This window comes from Aspergillus ochraceoroseus (genome assembly GCF_002846915.1).
Source record: "Aspergillus ochraceoroseus IBT 24754 chromosome Unknown P175scaffold_2, whole genome shotgun sequence".
NCBI lineage: Eukaryota > Fungi > Ascomycota > Eurotiomycetes > Eurotiales > Aspergillaceae > Aspergillus > Aspergillus ochraceoroseus.
Genome location: NW_024468477.1, coordinates 3,711,100 through 3,728,116, shown reverse-complemented (window position 1 = coordinate 3,728,116; position 17,017 = coordinate 3,711,100). Strand labels below are relative to the sequence as shown.

The 17,017-nt window shown below is 51.7% G+C and overlaps 6 protein-coding genes across 6 annotated transcripts; 2 read left to right on the top strand and 4 right to left on the bottom strand.

Moving 5' to 3' along the window:
* Positions 1-50: 50 nt before the first annotated feature.
* Positions 51-930, top strand: P175DRAFT_0499974 (HD domain-containing protein). Its single transcript, XM_040896851.1, has one exon. The coding sequence runs from the start codon at positions 145-147 to the stop codon at positions 877-879; it is 735 nt and encodes a 244-aa protein (XP_040754819.1). The 5' UTR covers positions 51-144; the 3' UTR covers positions 880-930.
* A 358-nt stretch (positions 931-1,288) lies between these two features.
* P175DRAFT_0432812 (uncharacterized protein) lies at positions 1,289-4,646 on the bottom strand (the record flags this gene model as incomplete). Its single annotated transcript, XM_040893560.1, has 2 exons — positions 1,289-4,388; positions 4,450-4,646. 2 exons carry the CDS (start codon positions 4,644-4,646, stop codon positions 1,289-1,291), a joined length of 3,297 nt encoding a protein of 1,098 aa, XP_040754818.1.
* Positions 4,647-6,394: 1,748 nt separating this feature from the next.
* Positions 6,395-6,808, bottom strand: P175DRAFT_0475736 (dolichol phosphate-mannose biosynthesis regulatory protein; the record flags this gene model as incomplete). Its single annotated transcript, XM_040895250.1, has 3 exons — positions 6,794-6,808; positions 6,642-6,722; positions 6,395-6,580 (listed from the first exon to the last, which is right to left on the bottom strand). Exons 1-3 carry the CDS (start codon positions 6,794-6,796, stop codon positions 6,395-6,397), a joined length of 270 nt encoding a protein of 89 aa, XP_040754817.1. The 5' UTR covers positions 6,797-6,808.
* A 172-nt stretch (positions 6,809-6,980) lies between these two features.
* On the top strand, positions 6,981-9,818 carry P175DRAFT_0499972 (uncharacterized protein). Its single transcript, XM_040896850.1, has one exon. The coding sequence runs from the start codon at positions 7,065-7,067 to the stop codon at positions 9,639-9,641; it is 2,577 nt and encodes an 858-aa protein (XP_040754816.1). The 5' UTR covers positions 6,981-7,064; the 3' UTR covers positions 9,642-9,818.
* Positions 9,819-9,966: 148 nt separating this feature from the next.
* On the bottom strand, positions 9,967-11,826 carry P175DRAFT_0432153 (putative MYND domain protein; the record flags this gene model as incomplete). The annotated part of the gene is made up of 2 exons (XM_040893523.1): positions 9,967-10,496; positions 10,590-11,826. 2 exons carry the CDS (start codon positions 11,824-11,826, stop codon positions 9,967-9,969), a joined length of 1,767 nt encoding a protein of 588 aa, XP_040754815.1.
* Positions 11,827-12,635: 809 nt separating this feature from the next.
* Positions 12,636-16,159, bottom strand: P175DRAFT_0491776 (WD repeat-containing protein; the record flags this gene model as incomplete). The annotated part of the gene is made up of 5 exons (XM_040895853.1): positions 12,636-12,644; positions 12,709-12,807; positions 12,876-13,123; positions 13,185-15,940; positions 16,002-16,159. The coding sequence occupies 5 exons, from the start codon at positions 16,157-16,159 to the stop codon at positions 12,636-12,638; spliced, it is 3,270 nt and encodes a 1,089-aa protein (XP_040754814.1).
* Between the last annotated feature and the right edge of the window lie 858 nt (positions 16,160-17,017).

The window sequence follows — 17,017 nt, the reverse complement described above, 5'->3', positions numbered from 1 at the left end:
TAGTTAAGGCAGCAAGGCCACACCACACACGCTTCTAAATTTAAAAACCAGCCACCCAACAACCAGTTCCTCCGTTATTTCCACCAACCCCCAGAAACAACAACAAAAAGAAGCCAGGGACGGGGGAAGAAAAAAAAAAATACAATGACAGATCTCATCCCCAGAATCACCCAGTTCGTGGTAGAATGCATGAAAGCCCATGACCCCTCACATAACCCAGCACACATCCACCGCGTTGTCTCTTTAGCCCTGTCAATTCTCAAAGCCGAACAGTCCCTCCCAAATGCTCGCAAGTACGATCCTGAAATCGTACATCTTGCTGCTCTGCTGCACGATATCGGAGATAGGAAGTACTTGCCGCAGGTTCTTGCGAGTACATCTGCTTCTGCTTCTGGATCCAGCAAGGACAAACCAGTAGAAGCAACGCAGCTCGTCAAAACCGCACTGCTATCCCACGGTGCGAGCGCCACACTGGCATCCAGAGTCCAAGCCATTGTCTCTGCAGTGTCGTACACTAGCGAGTGCAAGGATCCCTTGTTGGCGCGCCGCCTCATCGACGAAGAAGGATACCCCGAGCTAGCGATTGTGCAGGATGCCGATCGACTAGATGCCATAGGTGCAGTGGGAATCGGGCGGTGCTTTACGTTTCTTGGGGCGAAGGGGAAAGGCATGGCGGAGGCGAGTGGGGGGGGATGGGAGATGCAGAACTCGATTGAACATTTCGAGGAAAAGTTGGAGCGCTTGGAGGGGATGATGAAGACGGAAACGGGGAAGAAGATGGCCAGACGGCGGACGGAAAGGCTGGTGGAGTTTCGGGGATGGTGGGAGGAGGAGATGAGGGAGGCTGCGGGTGATTGGTCTTCTTCGTTCTCTTCTTAGGTGTTAGATACCTATATAGATAGTGTGAAAAAGAGACAAATACATCTATATCTCGGTATATATCTATGTATATATATTTAAATCAATTATTGTCTATTAGTTCTCACTACGAGTGGGTATGTACTAGACTTAAAAGAACCTTCAAGAGTACACATGTGTAGACACCAAGAAACGAATGTGGTCCAAAAGCCTAGTGTTGAATGAGAATGATGCCGCAGTTGTCCCAATGGGCATGGATTTCCAGATGTGAGCGGCGAACAGCAACAAAAATCAATCAAAACCAATCCAAAAAAAAGAAAACCCCCCCCAAAACACCAACCCGTGTAAAGTCTAAAGATTTGCAATATTGCCTGTAATTCCACGCATGCTCTCCATCCGTATAAGTATGCTATCTCCTCTCTGCCTCGGGTCAAACCCGATCGACAGCAAAATCCAAGACCTCACAGTCGTCTTCAAAGAAGCCGTCCTCGGCCCCCCCAGTCTGATGGAGCGAAGAGGCTTGCTTCTTCTTCCGCCGCGTCGTAATGACGACCTCCTCAACGTTGCCAGTGCTGTTGCCCAGGCTAATCAAATTCTCAATTCCTCCACTAAATCCTTGCTGGTGTTCGTGCTGCACCACGTCATCGCCATCATCGTCACTGCCCGCACTGAATGGGCGGACGTGGAGCTTAGACATTGGCATACCACCTCCAAAGACCCACTGACCACCCGGATCCGATGCTGCAGAGCCATCTACCTCACGCGTGTCAGAATATGTAAATAGATTAACTCTTTGATCCGTGTGGAAGGGTTGGTATGGGGTGTTTGTTTCGAGCTCCGCCTGGGAGAGCGGCTGGCACTTGAGCTTGGTGGCTGTCGATGATCTTGGGGCCGCAGTGGGCAAAGCCAATGATGCGTGAACGGTCACCTCTGGATTGAAGGAAATGAAAGCCATGGGGCCACTAGGACTCGCCAAATTCGCAGGCAATCTATATTCAGCCTCCTTGTTCCCAACCACTGACTGAGGTTGCCGAGTCCTATTGGATGATACAGAGCGTTTAATTCTATACAGTCGGAAGTATCCGCTGTCCACCAAAGCCAAGTATGGTTGGCTCTTGTGCGTAATCCATGCGACGCGTGAAACAGCCGGGTCCCGGGCAAGCCCTGGAAGATGTAAGCGGTTTTCACCCGCGTGCCGCAGGGTATTGACTGTGCCGCTCGCTGCCCCCATGGACTTGCTTAAGCCAGCAGCAACTGCCTTACCACCTATCACCCCGGCTGCGGATGGAATGGCAAACCCGCTCACGGCAGGAAATGCAGCCCCAGCAGAAGGTGTACGACCCCTGACTGCAGCAATAATCGGCTGAGTCTTGCCCCCGACAAGTTTGATCGCCGTGGACAAAGGACTTGCGCTAGGTGCTTTATCAGACAACTCATCACGAGGGAGGTCAGTCGCTGTCTGTTTGCTGCGCGCAGCCCGGGCGCGGCGGAACGGAGGCCACTGGAAGGCGCTCCGTGGAAGTTCGAAGACGTGAACTGTCCCTTTGCGAGTAATGACGGCCAAGCGATCTCCAGATGGAGGGCACCAGATAACGTCCACAATATGCGATGTCGTCAACCTCGCATACCGTGCAATCTGCCGAACATTGGCAGACGCTGCCGCCGTATCATCGGAGAGAAAAGCTCCCGCACGACAATATTTTGCCTGCATCAAATCCCATACATACTGAACATCGCCCTTCTTGCTTGCGGTCAGAAGCATGAGACCACTTGGAGAGAATGAAAGGAAACTACATCCATTAGGGACCTGGAATGTGGCAACAGGCGTGAACAATGCGGTACTTTTCACATCTCCTCCTTCGTCGAGCCGTCTCAAATCCATGATGGAAACCAGATCTGGTTCTGCCGGGGAAGCGGCTTGGGTCTCCTGAGCATGCGTTGGAGGAAAGGGACTATATCCCTGTTGCGGGAAATCCATTATATGAGAACGCCGTGCTGGAGTGTTTTGCGGTTGATCCTTATTCCAGTAACTATTCCAAGCCTGCAACCCCTGATCACCCATCCAGCGTGCCCCCCGCACAAGCTCCTGGGTGACGCCCCGGGCTACTTTGTCGAGAAAGCTTTCACCCTCACCGACATCGGTAACACAAGTAATGGCGGGCCGCGACGGAGGACTACGCGTCTCAAGCCCGAAGATCTTGCCATGCACCAACGACGCCGGCACCATTGCACCAAGAGATGCTCGGTAGGTTGCTGATGGCGGAACGATCGCTAGCCATCTCCCCTTTAACGCAAGGATCGGGCTATCGGAATTGGTAGATCCATGTGGAGAATCATTTCGAGACCCATCCGGGTCCGTTGAGCTAGAAGAGGTGGAGTACCGTCTTGTCTCTCTAGACTGAATACTAGTCCAAGTTTTGCCCAGACACTGGTATGTATTCAGGTTATAGATAAAGACCTCTCCACTCAGGCCAGAAGCTACCACGAAGTAATTGCCACTTGCAAAAAGCTTCAAATTTCCCGATGGGGAAGGTGTGAAAACCGGAAGTCCAGGGATATTTTCAAAACATGGACTAGGTTTGGTTGTCAAAAGCGTTGTGACATGATTTCCTGTTCTCAGAGAGTATACTTCCACTCTTGTTTGATAAAACTTGGCATCGTCACGGCTTTGGCGCTTCTCGGCAGTGGAATATCTTCCAGTAGGGACAGACAATGTCTCATTGGTTTCCGATCCAGTAGAAGACGCACGACCCTCGTCTTCCGTTGGGACGCAAGGGCCATGCAAAATAACGGCAACATGTGGTCGGGACGTTGAAGCCGGGTCATTTGGGGAATTGCAAGCTAGGATCTTTGCCTCGACCACACGGCCAGTAAGACCATTCAGTTTTCCGATCAAGGCGCTCTTGCGGTCGTCTACAGCCAACACCTCCAGTGAACCATCGGTGCCGACCAGAAGAACGCCATTACCCATTCTAGACGTTTTAAATGAAGGGCTAGGGATCGTGTCGAAAGCACAAAATGAATAGTGCCCGTCATTAGGGGACCGACTTTGGGCGGGAAACGACGGAAGATCGATATCCGGTGCTCCGTAAAAATGGGCCTGTGGTAAATGAGGCAACGGAGTATGATGGGTGAACGGAGTGCTGACAGAGTGACTCTTCTGTCGATCTACAGGCTGTTGTCGGGGGAAGCTACTCGGATGGCTATTCCCATAACTTAGGGGCCTTGTCCTGGGTGGAGGTGAGGCAGAAGAAGGATTGCTGAATCCACCCTTATCTTGGCTAGTAAGAAATCTGAATGGGGACTCGCTGGGGATGTCCTCATCGAGGATGTCGTTTGGGGGACTCTTGCCATATGGGATGGATTTTGCCCACGTGTCTGTCCTGTAGGCAAGGTCCGGGTCCGGCGTCTGCCTGAGCGAGTCCAGCGCATCAAGGATTGGCGACCCGTCATCTAGCTTACTGTGTGGCTCTAGAGGTGGATCCGGGCAGGACGACGGCTCAGCCTGCAAGGGCGGAGATCCTTCGAGTCTATGTAACATGCGTCAGTGATTTTAGGTCTAGCTGATAGAGGAGGGAGATGTAGACTCACAAGTCTTCTACAGGCGCCTTTGACGCCACCTTGGCCACCTTGTTCTTCCCTTTGGATCCGCCTTTTCCCTTTTTCTTGGTCTTTCCCCCCGTATCATTCTCTGGATTCGCACGGTTCAAATCCTCGGGAAGAGGGATGTTATCTCCTAGGGACCGGCTCTGCTGGCGAAACAAGTCGTCCGAAGCCACCGGGGGCATTCAAATGGATAGACTGCCTCGATGGGGCAGGACGGTTCTCAGTAAGAACAACCGCCCTCAAGACCTATGAGTTAGGTCCGAGAACGGAGTGGATGATTGTGTCGTCGACTCGCTGAGACTTCACACCAGACGGATTCCTTCGAGATGGTTGGAACCTGTAGTCGATCAACAAAGACCTGTCAGCAGCATGACTCATGGAATTCCCAACCACATTGATAAAACAAGGGGGGGGGGCAGTACAGGTTGTAACAGGCTGAGATGATATTTCTATAGATCTAATGAAGTAAAAGAGACGGGTGGTTGAAATGGAGGCAGGTTGAAGATGAACCGGACAACAGCGTATCCAAAGCCAGTGATACGCGTAGATCCCGGGAATAAGGACAACTCGGAAGCTCAGCTTTGACCGTATTGTCCACGTTTTAGAACCGGAGGGTGAAAATCAATCAAAGAACAACAGTGAAATACACAAGTTGATCAGAGTAATCCAAGTATAGTTGAAGCGTTGGAAGTTGTATGAAGAAGGGGAAAGTAGATAGGGGGGGGGAGGGGAAGGATAGACAGATAGATAGAGGGGAGGGAGGGGGAACCCGGATCAGGTCAGGAGCATATGTATGGAGTACAGCGAGATGACATCGGCGCTGGTAGGCTGACAGGGGATAATTCTTCCAGCACTGCCTGTATTTCCCAGGTATTGATTCTTCAAAAGTGACTCCATTTTCCACCACTTAATAATTACCTTCTTCTAGTTATAGTTAACTACCTCTGCTGAGGGGTTCTTCCCATGACGAAAGGCTGGCGGATTGATTCTTACAGAGTCCTAACCTAACCGTCATAACATGACGCAGGTCCTCCGCGAACTCCCCACGTAAAATAGGATCCTTGTGATGTCGTTCAGTCTCAGAACATATAGTTAGGTATGGTCTAATAGTTATGTAAGGGGACATACATGGCTTTGTACAGTGTACAGATGATCCGCAGAATACTAGTCGCTCATCAAGCATCCCCCACGCTATTTGGCCGCATGTACCGCATCTCATCCCAGTGACTACAAAGTAGATCAAGCGGAGTGAAAGATAATACACAACCGTTACAGCCCCGATACACATGAGGGGGTAATATTCCTGGTGCAAACATAGCAAACCCCCCTCGCCACATGATTCTCCTGCTTGCTGCGAGACACCAAAACAAGCCATCCATCAGCACTGTAGCACTGGTTCATCTCGTCATCCAAGGCGAATTTTCTGGTTCTAGCCGTCTGTCAGACCCTTTTAAAATTCGCGTCTCTACACGCAACGATTAAAAAAAAAGGTCAGGGGTGGCCAATTCTCAGTCGTCAGTCGATCGGAAGGTATGCCAACTTGGGATTCCCGTGATCTGGTGTCACGGGTTCTGCGTGCCATCGTCACCTGTCAGGTTCTAGACGACAAGATATATATGGGACATCACAAAGGGTGATCAGATCAGGTCTGTATTTAGGGGTTTCCCAAGTCTTTTTTCTAGCGGAAATCGAGTCTTTGGTTTCACCAAGAACTCTAATACCTTCCTTCCCCTGGGAGAACGCAAGGTAGAAGGAACGACAACAACATATAGGGAGTTGCGCTGTCAACCCAAAGATTATCAAGCGGCGAGGGAAATATAAGAAATGCAGAAGTATTGTTACAGATTATCAAGTATTAAGCCGCCCCCCTAATAAAATCGTCTTATACACACTCCTTTCGCAACCCGACAAGAATAGCTGTCTGCACAGCTCAGGTCTTCTTCTTAGCAGCAACCTTCGCCTTCGCTGCCTTCTTCTTGTTGCTATTGATCATCACAATGCCGATGAAAGTACCAACGACAGCTGAGCCCAGAAGGGTGAGGATCACGGGGATGCGAATAGCCCATACGCGAGGGAGGAAGAAATCGTGGAGAGGGTGACCGGGATCGACGAATGGCTGGCAGGAGTTAGCAATTTATCTACGGCTGTAAGTATAGCAGATAGAAAGCAGGGAATACCATGAGCAGAGTCCACGCCGTGTAATAGAGGAAGATCGCAGTCGCGACCAGAAGCATGGCAGATCCCACGAGTTGGCCCAGCTAGAATGAATCAGCACACTGAAACTCCATCATTGCTTGTAGGGCAACTGAATAGTGACTGAAATCCTTACCATAGTGAAAAAAAAGGGAATTTCCAGACTGAGCGCAAGAGGTAAAAGCAAAATCTTGAATTGAAGACGGTCTCTTCGTATACACACGACAAGGAGATGCGCCAGCCTGGCTCCTAAGCTACCACGTGACCTCACCCGCGCTAAGACTTCTCCTTCGCCGCCTCACATTTCGTTCGACAGACCTCCATCCTACCTTTCGATTCTAGAGCAATCTACGGATTATCTAGATACCTGAGTGGTTTGTTTCTTTTTTGAGGGACTGCGAAGAAGTATGACGGATTCTCTCGTCTTGCAGTCTGCGGTGCGAGTGCCTACGCCTCCCCCAGGTGCTTCGTACTCCCCAGGACCCTCGGGCTCTCGAAAGCGCTCGCCTCCCTCCCGTTCGCCTTCACCGAATCGACGACGCTCCCCTCCTGGAGACCCTCTCGGGCCTGATAGCGATGCGCCGAGAATTGACCCAGAGCATGCGGTCGAACGCGAGCGCCAACTCGCTGAACGAGTTCGCGAACATGAGAAACAAGAAGCCGCGCGAAAACCCATGACAGAGGAACAGAAGCAGGCGGCAGCCAAAGCCGAATATGAGAAACTATTGAACATGCGCTCGGGCGGTACATATATCCCTCCCGCTCGCCTTCGCGCTCTGCAGGCCCAGATCACCGACAAAACCAGTAAGGAGTACCAACGAATGGCTTGGGAAGCGTTGAAAAAGTCCATCAATGGGTTGATTAACAAGGTCAACGTGTCAAACATCAAATTCATCGTTCCAGAGCTCTTTGGTGAAAATCTTGTCAGGGGGCGTGGTTTGTTCTGCAGGAGTATCATGAAGGCGCAAGCAGCAAGTTTGCCCTTCACCCCGATCTATGCCGCAATGGCGGCCATTGTCAATACCAAACTACCCCAAGTCGGAGAACTGCTCCTCAGTCGGCTAATCGTGCAGTTCCGGAAAGCGTTCAAAAGAAATGATAAGGCGGTTTGTATTTCGTCCACGACATTTATCGCCCATCTGTGCAACCAGCAGGTCGTCCATGAAATGCTTGCCGCTCAGATCTTGCTTCTCCTCCTCCACAAACCTACAGACGATAGCGTTGAGATTGCAGTTGGCCTGACAAGGGAAGTTGGACAACATTTGGAGGAAATGAGCGGACCCATTGCCCTGGCGGTGTTTGATCAATTCCGAAATATCCTACACGAGGCCGACATTGACAAGCGAGTGCAATATATGATCGAAGTTCTATTCCAAGTGCGCAAGGACCGATACAAGGACAACCCGGCAGTTAAAGAAGAACTTGATCTAGTGGAGGAGGAGGATCAGATTACCCATCGAATCGGACTCGACGACGAGATCGAAACTCAAGACAGCCTCAACATATTCAAATTTGATGCTCAGTGGGAGGAGCACGAGGAGGCCTACAAGAAGCTCAAGGCAGAAATTCTAGGAGAAGGTAGCGGTGATGAGGAAGATGAGGATGAAAGTGATGAAAGCTCGGACGAGGAATCCGACGAAGAACGGAAGATCGATATCAAAGACCAAAGCAACACGGATCTTGTCAACCTGCGTCGAACTATCTACCTCACTATCATGTCCAGTATTGACTTTGAAGAATGCTGTCACAAACTCATGAAGATTTCGCTGCCAGCTGGACTCGAGCCTGAACTTCCATCCATGGTGATTGAATGTTGTTCCCAGGAGCGAACATACTCCAAGTTCTATGGCCTGATTGGCGAGCGGTTCGCAAAGATCAATCGCCTGTGGTCCGACCTTTTCGAGGCAGCATTTGCCAAATACTACGACACGATTCATCGATACGAAACCAACCGGTTGCGCAACATTGCCCGTTTCTTCGGCCATATGCTCAGCAATGACGCTATTGGCTGGCATGTCTTGTCTATCATTCACCTGAACGAGGAAGAAACGACATCGAGCAGCCGTATCTTTATTAAAATTCTTTTTCAGGACCTTGGAGAGCATCTTGGCATGCCAAAGCTGCAGGAGCGTATGCGAGATGAGATTCTACGGCCCAGCTTTGAGGGTCTCTTCCCGGTGGACAACCCTCGCAACACCCGTTTCTCCGTCAACTATTTCACTAGCATTGGTTTCGGTGCTCTGACCGAGGACATGCGCGAGCACTTGAAAAACATACCCAAGCCAACAGTTCCCGCTTTGCCTCCTACGCGCGACAGGGCGGATTCGGACTCGGAGTCAGTCAGCACGCGCTCCAGCTGCTCTACATGCACCGGGCCCCGCCATTCACGCTCCCGATCCCGATCCCGCTCCTACTCCTACTCTAGATCACCATCCCGAAGCCGCAGCCGTGACCGTGGCCGTGGCCGTTCAACCAGCCGAGGCCGATCCTATACACGGTCTTTGTCGGGCTCCTCCCGTCGCAGCTACACCCCAAGCTCCTATACCGCATCACGCTCTAGATCGCCGGTGTCACGAAGCCGCCAGCGCTCAGTTTCGTACAGCCGATCCCGGTCTCGCACTCCCCCTCGCCGGACCAAAGGTGGGCGGGCTGACTCGCGTTCTCCGCGTCGCTCCCCTGCGCAGTCCGCCACCCCACCCCGACGCGGCGGACGAGACCGCAGTTACTCGCGGTCGCCGTCACGGTCTGTGTCGCCCCCTACTCGACGAGCGCCAGCAGCAGGCAGCAAGCGGTACCCCTCAGAGTCCCAGTCGCCTCCTCCCCGCAGGCGGGCAGAAAGAAGCGTATCCTCCCGGCGCCCGCCTCCAAACCGGCCAGCGCGGGACTACTCCGAGTCTCGCTCTCGCAGTCCGCCCCGGCGACGACGAAACTCTAGTTCTGTGTCTGGGTCACGGAGTCCTCCTCCTCGTCGCGCACGAAACTAATCCAAGAGTGCGACTACAACTCACCATAACGACAGGTTGATTTTCAAGAAGGTTCTAGTCCGGTCAATTCACTATCATAACGATGTATTTATAGCATAGCTTCGTATCCACACTAAAATTCAAGCAGAAGATATTAATCCGACTTGCATTTCCCAAAAAAGGGAGACAGGAAATGACTTCTCTCTCTCTCTCTCTCTCTCTCTCTCTAAAAAGTAGACCGACCCCCTTCCCCGGCCTTTTTTTTTGTTTTTTTTTTTATCCAGACCATCTCCATGCTTCAATTCCAATACTCTATTCCAATACTCTATTCCAACGCTCTATTTCATTAACAATCACCCCCAGCCTCCCAAATACACCTCTCACATAAACACCCCCCCCCCAGGGCGCCCCTCGCCCACTCCCTCCGCTCCTTAACATCCAGCCCAATATCACAGTAATGATTCAGAATCTCCTCGTCTTTCCGAATACCGTTCCAGTTCTTGATTCCCTGTGATTTCTCAGTCGCAGTCGCAGTCGCAGTCGCAGTCTCCGTCCTCGACTTCGACTTCGACTTCGTCCAAACAGCCCGCTCCTCTGCCCCCCTCACCCGAAACGTAATCTCGCCCCCCCACTCCCACTTCACGTTCGGATCACAGGAATGGTTCGCTAAGCACCACAGCGGATGGACGGCGCAGAGCTCAGGTCCGCCGTCCCAGGTCGAGAGGCGGCCCGACGCCGTGCCGCGGAACTTGGCGTAAAGGGTGTTCAGGACCCAGGTATCGTAGAGCGGGAGGGTGGTGTAGGGGTCTAGTTCCATTTCTTCGAGGATGCGCATGGGTTGGAGGATGTTGAGGTGGAAGCTGAAGGGGAGGGTTGCTTCGTTTTGTAGTCGTTGTTGTTGTTGTGGTGGTGGTGGTGGTGGTGAATTTACAGCTAGATTGGAGGTGGTGGTTGAGTCGAATTCCGAACCGGAACTGGAACCCGAGTGTGCAAGGGAAGAAGGTTGGAAGTCATGGAAATCCCCCCAGATATACTTCACTTCTGGGAGGTCTAATGGGTGCATCTCCTGCGTTGCCGCCATGGCTATCGCCCGCCCCAGCAGTAACAGATAGAGATAATCTGCTTTGTCCTTGGCATCGGGGATGTCCTTTCCTATGGACTCGAGGCCCTCCATGAGGCCGCAGACCGCGCCGTGGTAGATCTCCTGCGCCCGGTCATGGCAGGACGCAGAGCAGAAGATGGTGTCGTCGCAGCCTGCGCAGGCGATTGGTGAAGTTGACGATCCAAGATTCGGCAGGGGACCGTTACAGGCGTCGCATAGGTCGTCGTGGAGACGGTTTGTCGCTGTGAGGAGCGAGGTTTCGTGGAGGATGGTTTCGCCAGGGAAGAGGTCTTCTTTGGCGAAGAGGCCGAGTTGGATAGAGACTTCTCCGTCTTCTTGCTCTTTGTCGTTGTCTTTCGGAGGGGTTTCCTGGTCTGCGGTGGTGGTGGTGGTGGTGGTGGCAGTAGTCGAATGTAGCGCCGGCAAGGCAACAGCGCGAACCTCACATTTCGGGGCAACATCCTTCAACCGCTCATTCAGGAGCAGCAAGGTGTCGGGCGCTTTCCGGTCCGGTTCATGCTCGTTCCAGGGGTAGAGGATTCTCCGGGCAGAACCCTGGGCATTGAGCTTCTGGATATCAATGCCCATTCCAGAAGGGTTTCGTCCATAATATCTCCTCTTGATGACTTCGATCTGCGCCAGTAGAACCCTCTTCGCCGAAGAAACAGACTCAATGGCCACCTCCAAATTCTGCAAAACGGCCAATCCCCGCACCGCAAACTCGTACGCATCACGGAGACACCCGCACCGGACAAGACTCTTCACGAGAAGCGCATACACCGGCCCAATGATCTCATTGAATTCGGTTTCTGTAATGGATTCGAATGCTTCATCTTCATCTTCATCTTCATCGTCTTCCTCGTCTTGCTCTGTAGCTACATCAGAATGTAACTTCCTCCGCGCATGAAACTCACACCCTTCCGGATCCAGGACAGAATCCAGTAACGAGAGCGCCCTGTACGCATCGGCCGAAGCCAGATCCGCGAACCCCAAACGCTGATGGACCAGTCCGCGCTCCAGGTGCAAGTGTGGGTTATGGGGGTCTGCATAGAGACGGGCAGTGACATCTGCGCGGTCTTGCAAGTTTTGGGCCGGAGTTGGCATGCTTATTATCTCGATTCCCGAGTCCTGTGCAATTGCAAATGCGCAGGGAAGGCGGGGGTATAGTAGTAGGTATAGTAGAAATTAAGGATGTGGCATGTGCTTGATTTTCTGTGTCGGAATTTGTGAGAGCTAGCCTTGCCGATCTATAAAGCCTTGTAGGAGGAATTGATCGAGATATTGATGCTAAGCATGTATTTTCCTTCTAAAATATATGCGTCTTTTACTCAGGACTTGGTCGGTACATCATGGAAGAAGAAGTCGAAAAAAAAAATCAACCCCCGCAGATAGGTCACCTGACCTGACCCGACCCAACTACAAGAAGAAACGACATAAAACCGAGATCACCCGTGGACACTAGTTATTACAGATTGTGTAAATAAGAGAAACAGTTCCTGGAATATGGGATTCAGGAAATCTCCTGTGTAGAGAGTGAGAGGGGGCTGTTCCAGCCGGTGCTGTGGATCATCGCCGCAGCCCGATTCGGGATATCGACTACAGAGGGTTGGTCGATCTGAAAAAAAAGAGCCAGAAGGTGACAAACCCCAGAGCTGAATTATTAATGGTAATGCGCGAGTCTTATTGGGCCCTCTTGCTCTTTCCAGACTTCTTTCCATTGCACAGCATTTCGTCCTTCAAATTCTTTCTTCTGACCCGCGGTGAAAACATCTGGATTCAATGCTCTCGCCGCCAAAGAAAAGAAACCAGTCGTGAACGATGGGTGCTTCTGAGGAGGGGGATTTCGAGATAATTTCCCTATTTCCTATCCGTTGGACATCCTTACTTTCTGTTCTGTCTGATCGCGGGGTCCCTCACATCACCTGCCCGCAAGCAAATTCGTCAGCCTGATTTATGATTCCGAGAAACCAAAAAGAAGATACTTACGGCACAATTTTCATCCAAAACAATCCGGGCGTTCTCTCCAGAGGCTAGCCCCCCCTGTTGCTCACGTACAGTTGCCGCAAATTGAGCCAGCATGTGTCTCTGTTTACCGTTAGATGAGTCCGAGTCCCAAAGGTGGAAGGAGAGCGGTCACCTAAGGGTGTACGTACCGTGATGAATGCATCGCTCATGCCCCCTTGTCGCTGAACATCATTCTCGCTCATGATTCGATAGCTATCATGCATACACTTGCAACTCTTGAGACCACCGTAGCCCGGTCCAAGCGTATTGGCAGGGTTGCTAGGGTCCAAGATGTTGATACCACGGCGGGCGTCCTCCTGGGCACGTTGATCTGGCGAGAAAATTTTGATGGTATCGTCGATACCAGAAACTGCCATGGTTGGCTCATAGGGGTGGCCTACGGATAAATGGTTAACATGTGTATCCGAATGAAGGTACCGGCCTAGTATGTGACGCACCTTGCACTACATTCACCACTTCATCATCGCCCTTGAGAATATTGACCAGCTTGCAGGTGTCCCTTTCCCAGATAAATATGTGGCCCAAGTCACTTCCACTCACAACATACTCGTCATTCAGTCCAAAGTAGTTGGCATCCTTGACCGTCTTAACGTTACAGTGCCCGGTGTAAACCCTAGTATGGGGGGAGCACGGGACATCGGCCTCCACCTCCTCCTCTCTTTGACTCCGTTGGAACCCGTAGTTTCTGAACATGCGCTCAGCAGGATCTGTATCGCTGCTATCACCGTCAAACCCATTTTCGTCATCATCGTCGTCATCGTCGTCCTCATCGTCCTCGTTCTCGTCCGAAGAGTCGTCAAAGTTTAGGCCCAGGGCAGCTGCAAAATCATCACTCTCTTCCATTGCGTCGCCATTCTCGTCTTCATCGCTTTCCATGACACTACTGGTAGTGGGCGTCTCCGTGCCGTCTTGGACATCATCTCTGAGTCGTGAAAGGTCGCGACTGGGGTCCCGAGTTATTGTCAAGCTGATATCCTGAATCGGCTCCTCCTCAATGTTCGCCTCCGTATCGTCCTGGGATCTCTCTATCTCTATTTCACTCTCAGATGCTTCGTCTTCCACGGTAGCGTTTAATCCGCCGAAAGCCCGATTGACGAACTCGAAATTCACGCCTGTGCCCGCCTCCATTAAAATCCCGCGGCCAACCTCTAGAAGCCAGAATTGCAGAGACGTAGACGGATCGGTGGCCCTGGTGGTGGCTGAGTTGGAGTTCCCATTGTGATTGTCAATATCGGCAGGCGTTTCCGAGGGATTTTTGATCGGCTCTTGCATGTTTAGGGCATATGAAAACGCATCCACTGCCGCATGCTGGGAGGGGAAAAGCACACGGGTTATGTCATGCTCGAACCTAGAAGTATCAACGTTTACCACAAGAGTGCTGTCCGCGAGCTCTTGCAAATATGGGATCAACACTGTCTCAATGGCCCTCTCATCGGCATTTTCCGGTATAGGGAACCGGTTCCAATGGCGCCGATTAGTGGACTCGTGCTTAAACCCAGAGAAAACAGACCCTCGACCTCCCTGGACAAACAACAATATTGCCTTCAAAAAATCGTACCCAAATTGCTCTCTCCGACTAAGCACGCCATCTTCTCCGGGGGTAGGTTTGATTTGCTGGAACATCTCCAATTCGCGTTCGTCTAATCCTGGACTTTGAGCCTCTCCGCCTAAAGCCCGGGCTAGCGTCCCAGCGGCTTGGATAAATCTATATGATGACTCGCGATTGCGACGGAGAGCTTGCTGAACCCGCACAACCTCGGGAGTAGGATTCATCGGATATCCCCACGTGCGCATGGCCTCTTCCATCTGAGGCAAAAGCGTCGCTGCTTGCATGAGGACAGAGGAGAATGATTCCTTGAAGGCCATGATGGAAAATGGGTTTGACAACTCAGCCTCTTCACGCACCGAGGCTTCCAGTGAGAAAAGGGCTTTCCGCAGCTTAACAAGACCCTTGGCAATCCGCAGGCTATGTTTTTGTGCTTCGGAGAGCACAGAATATCTTGCCTGTTCTAATATTTCCGCCGAAGTCGCATCGGATGTGGCATGTTCTTGCAAAAGAGATGGAAGGGAGATATTCTCTACCTCGCCATTTCCGTACCGGACACGGAATGCAAGCTCACCATTTTCCTGCGTTGCATCAGATCGACGAGATCTGCGCCGGCCACCACTAGAGTTGGAAGACAATGAGTTTCCATTGTGGCGCTTACGCTTTCTGTTCTTTGAACCTCGCCTCCTACGGGAAAGGGACTTCCCCAGCGTAAACGACTGGCGTGCCTGCTGGATTTCTGTGGCATCGGGACTTCGAATCAAATCAAAGCTGTATATGTGGTCGCCGGACCAGCTCACAATCATTTCGTTGGGGTTAGCGTTGCTGATTTTACATGCGGTAATATGACCCTTGTAAGGTGACTTGGTTCGCTGCTTTCCGTTTGGCGCAAACTTCCGCACACATCGCGTTGCCTGATTCATCCTCTCCTCATCACCTATGCCAGGTGAAGCGCCAGGATCACCTTTTTCCACAGAAAGGTCACGTCCCAGCATGCGTCGGTCATGAAGGAAGCAGTGGAGGTGCGCCCCACCCAGCGCGATATAATGCGGTTGGCTTGGAGAGCACGAGATGGTATTCAGATCCACTCTGTGCCGTTTATAGGAGATTAAGGGAGGAGGCACGTTGGAGTCGTCATGCCCGCCGTGGGAGTGAGCCATGAACAATAGTCCACCCCGAGGTTTGGGGTATGCAGATGACGGTAGACGCAAATCCCACTGGCGAACTTCCCCATCCTCAGAGCATGTCAGGAAAAGATGTGGCGATGATTCAGTAACAATCCGCTTGGCACGGTCCGCGTGGCTGCGGTAGATTCGCGCATTGGTATTTCCCACCCCGAGGTATCGCGCATTGCTAAAGAAGTCATTCAACGGGAGATTCCGATACTGTGTGGAGGGCAGAGGTGCAACTGTCCTGTTGGTGTATTCGATGTCGAAGACCCGTACCTGAGAATCACCGGCGGCGGTCACTAATGTCCGGTCGTTGCAATGCGGCATAAACGCGACGGAGAATATATTGCCGGTATGGCCCGTGTAAACACTGGTGTTCAACGAAAAGGGAGCGGTTGACGAGTCTGGCTGGTAGGAATATATGTTCAGGTGATAGTCATCGGAGCCTGAGGCCAAAAGTTTGCCGGATCGCGACCAACTGCAAAGATGTTAGGATCATGAGAGGAGAGTGGAGTCCCCAAAGCGCACAGAGAACATACCTTAGGGCATTGACACAGCCAGTATGTCCCCCTAACTCGTTGACAATGTCAAGATTGTCAACCCATTCTTTGGAGCCATAAAGACCACGGATATTAGCCCACCGCGACGTTTCCCCTGCCTCGCGGCGCCAAATACGGTCGTACAGCGATCTGGTCATTTCTGAGTCGGTGGACGGGCGAGGAACAAGTGGCTGCTTAGCACCAACGGGCCAGAAGCATTGCGTGTAGCGCAAGATCGCGCCCACAGATCCGCCAGAGTGACGTCAGGCTGAGACTCGCAGAGGCAGCAGATCGGATGGGAGAAAGACAGAGAAGGGGTGGAGTCATGAAAGAGGAGGAAGGAACTGCAGAAGGGGGAACATGGGGTAAAGGTTGGGGGAACGATATGATATGAGGGGGAGAGAGAGCGCAGAAGAAATGAGCGCGAGGCAGGAGGAGGGGAGAGTTCAAGGAAACAATGGGTAACCAGATACCGAGCCTCAGGCTCTTGCTAACTGAATATAGTGTGGCGGAAACAGCGGGGGAGAGGACAAGATGGGCTAACAACAAGATGAGAGATTACCATGAGATATAATTCCTACAGGGGAAGGAGGGAGTAAATGAGAAGTGGAAGGGGAGAGGAAAAAAAAAAAAAAAGGGAAAAAAAAAGGAAAGAAAAGAAGGAAGGAAAGAAGGCAAGGAAATGAGTGCAGAAAGCAGAGAGACTGAAAAGATCCACCAGGTCCAGAACTGACTGATACTAGTTAGTGGACCAGACACCAAAAGTCGGGAGGTTCATGAGAGCGCCGTTCCATCCCTCAAATCACGAGAATGTACTGGCTAGTCCGGAGTATCTCAGGAGTACCGCAGACATGGGAAAGAGTCCAGCCCCCCAGAGTAAGTACTTTTCGGGAACGATGATGTCACTCAGTTCTTCTCGATGATTTCTCATCCTTTTCTCTTCCTCCAGACAGGAGAAGAGGAGGAGTAGATGTTCCCATCCCAATCGATCCGGTCCTATCTGGAAGCATCCTAAC